The following is a 5,419-nucleotide window of genomic DNA, read 5'->3' as shown; positions in this document are numbered from 1 at the left end:
CAGTTTTGCGAAAAACACCAATTTCGATACGGCCGAAATACCACCTCATCTTAGTGCAATAACATTTTGTCGAAAAACGTAATTTTTTTCCTAAATTGACGTGTTTCCATTGAGCAAATTTATTTTCGAAATTCTAATTTGCGCATTTTCATGGTCAATGGAAACGCAGCTACTGTGGTCAAACTGAAACTATTTTATGAGTCAGGGTATCTTCTACAGCAGGAAGGTTATTCATTGTTCATAACTTTTTCACAGAAAACAACCTAAATATCACTAACGTGTGATAAAAACGTTCTTTAATCAAAGGCTTTTCTGTCAGCCTGCGAGGAAAACATCTTGGCTGAAAAGAAAAACAACAGACACTTGGAAACGTTCAGATCAGCCAAACTGGAGCAAAGAAAGAAAGACGAGGAGAAAGTATGAGCTCAGCTGTGACCTGAGGTGCTGCGAGGAAGACGAGAGGTGATGAAGGGCGTTAGTGATCAGAGTGAGGTGACTTACAGACAGGATGGTGATTAGAATGCCTGCGGCGCTGAGCACACCGTCGCTAATGGTGTCTCTGTTTTTGGCCGGGTACTTGATGGACTCGTCGGCGCAGTAAAACCCTCGACGGTACGGTTGGACCGCACACGTCTCTATGACCAAGAAAGGCAGGCCGGCTACAGTGTGAAGCAGCGGTGAGCACAGAGAGAAGGAAGGGTGGGGGGAGGGGGGTGAAGAGGAGAGATGGAGGTGGTGGGTTAATAAAACAAATCACTGAGGAGGAGGTGTGTCGGAGCAGGAGGGGACAAGAGCACGTCTGGGAGCAGCTCAGTTCATCCTGTGGCTGTTGGTCCATCCTTTACCAACACGCCACGGTGTGCAAGTCATTTCCAAACACAATGAGCGGACTGATCTGTATCTCTGTGGGCTGCTCGCAGCTTTAATGGTGCGAGCAGTCTGAACTCAGAAGTCAAAGCTCGCGGTCGGAAAAAAGGAATTAAGTTGAAACAGTAGACTGGTTTCTGGCTGGGAACGTTGGAAAAAACACAAAAACTAATCTTCAACTTGATGCCAGGAAGAGTTAGGTGCAGTGAAGACCTGTCCTGTCCAGCCTGTAAATGTACATATACTCTGTCATCAATGCATGTTCTTATGTAATGATGACATTTGTAGGGGCTGCACCGATTTCCCTCATTTTGTGAGATAGGAGACCGGTTGATACTTAGATAAGATTGGTGGAAAAGATCGTCTTCTCTACCTCCACTACGCTATGACAATCAGCCAATGTCCAGTTAAAACAAGTTTGTATTGTTTCAGGGGTATTATTCAGTGTTTTTCAATAAGATTGGAACATTGAAGTGTAGTGTGACCTCATAACACCTGACAGTGTCAGCTGTGGACTTTTTAAAGACCGGTGATCAGCCAGATAATTGCAACTGGTGCACTCCTAGAAATCTGTGCTCTGCATCACACGTGAGCCTCCACCAAGTGGAGCAGCAGGCAGAAGAGCATCTCTCAGATGCAGGAAGTATCTTATTTGGTGAACAGATTGTATCAGAGTCGTGACTGTTTTGAGGGAGGTTTTCCATGATCCAGTTCTTAGCCTGTGTGGACCATGGAGAACAGAGTTTGGGGGTGGTTCTGTAAGAAGGGAGGCCACATCTGAATCTGTGTGTGGATCGTTCTTTGGTTTGTTGTTTCAAAGTAAAATCGCAAAAAGAAAAATTAACCATGTTTATTTACCTAAATGTAAAAATGTTAAATCCAACTGTCCTGATGCATCTCAGTAATCCAGGTAGAAAAAAATCTAAAAGAAAAAATAAGTAGGTCCTCTGGATGGGTTCTTCTTTAGTGAAACGTTTCGTCTCTCCTCCAAGAGACTTCTTCAGTCTGAGGAGTTTCAGGTGAACTCAGCCTTATAAGCCCTGCCTCCACATGGACAAACAGGTTAGTCACATGCAAAAGAGGGCCATCACCTAACAATAGGCTTGATTAGTTCTATTGTTCATAGAGGGTCATGTGCCACATCGACACGGGTCAGATGATGGGGCACATGACCCTCTATGAACAATAGAGCTGATTAAGCCTATCGTTAGGCGATGGCCCTCTTTTGCATGTGACTAACCTGTTTGTCCATGTGGAGGCAGTGCTTATAAGGTATTGAAACTGGCATCAAATAATGTTAGAATAACTTCAGACAGCCTGAAAAGTGGAAACTCAGCCATAAAGTTGATGATGAGAACAGGCGTGCAGCAGACATGATTTGCAGCCAATGAGACGTGACCTGAGTGTGAATCAAAGCCAATCAAAGTGGGTTTCTTTTTTACAAAAAGCAGCCGCTGATGAACTGAGTGTGCTCCGACACGTGCTGGTCCTGCCCTCCTACTGGACCACACCAGGACTTACAGAGACCACGGGCACAGCCACGCCCACCGCTGTCAGCACGGCGGTGGACACGGTGCTGTTCTTATAGGGCAGGCGGATGCTGCTGTCGTCACAGAAGAATCCTCTCTGGTAGGGCGGGAAGGGCGATTTGTGCAAAAACACGCCCACAAGAACCACTGTATGGTTTGACAGACACACCAGTGCAGGTGAGGCAACACAACAGCAGGTAAAAAAACAAAACAAAACAACAACAGCACAAACATTTTAGATGCAGTCACAAGAAAAAGAAAGTTCTCTTTTTAATACAAAGGTTTTATGAATCAGGACACAACAGAATGATCTGGTCTTTACTACGTTTTAAAGTGATTCAATCTAAAAAAAACACTGTAGATTGAAACATGTTTTATTAAACTGAAATGAAGCCAAAATATATGGTGCAGTATGAGGGCCAAACCTAAGACTATTGCACAACCAGCAGGTGCTGCATCCTTGTAGCAGGAGGCTATAGCTACTCCTTAACGTAAAACCAGCTGTGGCAGATAGTTAGGGGAGTCATCCTGTAACCAGAGGGTTGCCGGTTCAATTCCCCATTCCAACTGTCTCAGTAGTTGTGTCCTTGTGACATTTCACCCATCTTGCCTGCAAAAAATCTCCACCTAACCAAGTTTTAAGATCTTATATCCAGCCAAAACGTCTTTTTGATCTCGTTTTGAGACTGATTTACTAAACAAGAACTGATTGTGTAAGAACAATCATCTTGTTTTCAGAATGTGTAAGATTATTTGTCTTGTTAGTCTTAAAATTTGACTCTAAATCAATAATTTCTGCCAATGGAGTAAGAAAATTTTACTTGGTAAGATTCTTGAAATACTTGATTTGACTTTATTTTTGTCTTATTTCAAGAATCTTACCAAGTAAAATTTTCTTACTCCATTGGCTGAACTTTTTGACTTGAGTCTAATTTTCAGACTAACAAGACAAATAATCTTACACATTCTAAAAACAAGATTATTATTCTTACACAATCAGTTCTTGTTTAGTAAATCAGTCTCAAAACAAGATCAAAAAAGACTTTTTGGCTGATATAAGATTTTAAAACTTGGTACGATGGACAGTTTTTGCAGTGGTGGTCAGAGGGTTCGGTGGCACCAGTGCATGGCAGCCCCACCTCTATCAGTGTGCCTCCAGGCAGCTGTGGCTACAATGTAGCTTAGCACCATCAGTCTGTGAATGTCTGTAGTGTGAAGCTCTTTAGGGTCCCCATGGGGCTTGATAAAGCCCTATATTAGTTCAGTCCTTTTAATATTTATGCTTAATGTCATGTTGAACAGTAAATTATGCCTAAGGAGCACCTGTCAGTGCATGTTGCTTATAGGTTTGGTATGTCAACCATTTTTGTTGAGAAAGTTTTCTTTATTCAAAAGAGTTTGTGCCTAATAAAGTAGGTGAGCAGCCTAGACATGCTAGTTGCTAGCTCTCCGATGCTAACACAAATAAACAGGCTACTTCTCATTTGCCAGTGCTGGCCTCTCAGTCAGCCTATCATTAATCAGATCAATAGCTGGTTTATAGACACAGCCTCCTGCTACAAGGATGTAGCAACTGCTGGCTGCGCAGTACACTTAATTTTGGCCTCCTTATTGTGCCATGAAAATGAGTAAACTGTGTGAAGTACAGTCTTCTCTTTCCACAGGATTTAACATGTTCAGTAGGATCCCAAACACAGCTGATCTACAAACAGATCAATAAGAACAGAATCAAGGTTCTGTAATGGTCCAGTCAAAGACACCTGCACTGTTAAAATACTGCAGAGAGTCTTGAGAGAAATGTCAACAATCTGAAGCTATACTGTAAAGAGTGGACCAGACGTTCTCCACGAAGAGCCTTGTCTTAAAAAAAGAAAATAAAAAACACATCTAATTAGTAGGGGTGCAACAATACATGTACCCGTATCGAACAGTGCTGTATCGAACAATACAGATTTTAAAATTTTACTTTACCAACTTGTCTTCTGAAGATGCTCTGTGTTGAAGGATCAGTGGATCTGTGTTCGACTGCTCCATCTAGGCTGCATTTTGAGCACAGATCCACTGAGAAACTTGCTGTTTCAGCAACATTTAATTAAAAAACAGTACTTTTGAGGTTAAACAAATGTTCATAATTAATATAAATAAATTACAAGTTAAAAGGGGCATGGACATTTCTCTTGTTTGTATCGAAAAAATATCGGACCGTGAGACTCAAGTATCGAACTGAACCGTGAATTTCCTGTATCGTTGCACTCTAGGAAATTCACGGTTCGGTTCGATGCTTTAGTCTCACTGTTCGATACAAAAAAGACAAATTTCCATGCCCATTTTAACTTGTAATTTATTTATAATAATTATAAACATTTGTTTAACCTCAAAAGTACAGTTTTTTAATTAAATGTTGCTGAAACAGCAAGTTTCTCGGTGGATCTGCGCTCAAAAATGCAGCCTAGTTGGAATAGTCAAACACAGATCCACTGATCCTTTAACACAGAACATCTTCAGAAGACAAGTTGATAAAGTTAATTTTTAAAATCTGTATTGTCTGATACAGCACTGTTCGATACGGTTACATGTATTGTTGCACCCCTATTAATTATCAACTAACATCTTTTTTTTCCGTTGATCAATACAATGCTCGTCTGCACAGACTGACGAAGTCTGACAGAAAGTTAAACAAGTTCTTCAAGCTCCTGATTCATGAAAACTTTGTTTTTTTTTCTAATATGGATGTAATAAAAATAAATAAGGACAAGGTGGAATCAGTTCTGCACACTTTAGAGGGTGTAGAAACTCACTAATTCAGAGCACTCAAATTTAGAACCCAGTAAAGATCAGATCATTTTAATTATGTTCTGAGATGGAAACCACAAAAACTGAAAAGGTGTTTTTTCTTATTCACGACAGTACAAAGATGCTGTATTAATAATCTGTTTAACAAAATGACTTGAGACGTCATCTAAAAAATAAAATACAGCACCAAAATTAAAATATATTAATATAATAAGTAAAACAAAGCTGTG

At 40.6% G+C, this 5,419-nt stretch overlaps 1 protein-coding gene across 2 annotated transcripts in view; it reads right to left on the bottom strand.

Moving 5' to 3' along the window:
• The window catches only part of LOC106521305 (lipid phosphate phosphohydrolase 3), a 30,092-nt gene that overhangs the window by 16,846 nt on the left and 7,827 nt on the right, over positions 1-5,419 (bottom strand). The window contains exon 2 of one of the 2 annotated variants that reach the window (XM_014013824.1): positions 2,389-2,543. In XM_014013824.1, the coding sequence (XP_013869278.1) occupies positions 2,389-2,543 (155 nt within the window). Of the gene's footprint in view, positions 1-501; positions 660-2,388; positions 2,544-5,419 lie in introns of both variants that reach the window. The other variant, XM_014013823.1, reaches the window with a different exon arrangement.

This window comes from Austrofundulus limnaeus, unplaced genomic scaffold, assembly GCF_001266775.1.
Source record: "Austrofundulus limnaeus strain Quisiro unplaced genomic scaffold, Austrofundulus_limnaeus-1.0 Scaffold106, whole genome shotgun sequence".
NCBI classification, from domain to species: Eukaryota; Metazoa; Chordata; class Actinopteri; order Cyprinodontiformes; family Rivulidae; genus Austrofundulus; species Austrofundulus limnaeus.
This window is presented reverse-complemented; position numbering and strand designations above follow the sequence as displayed.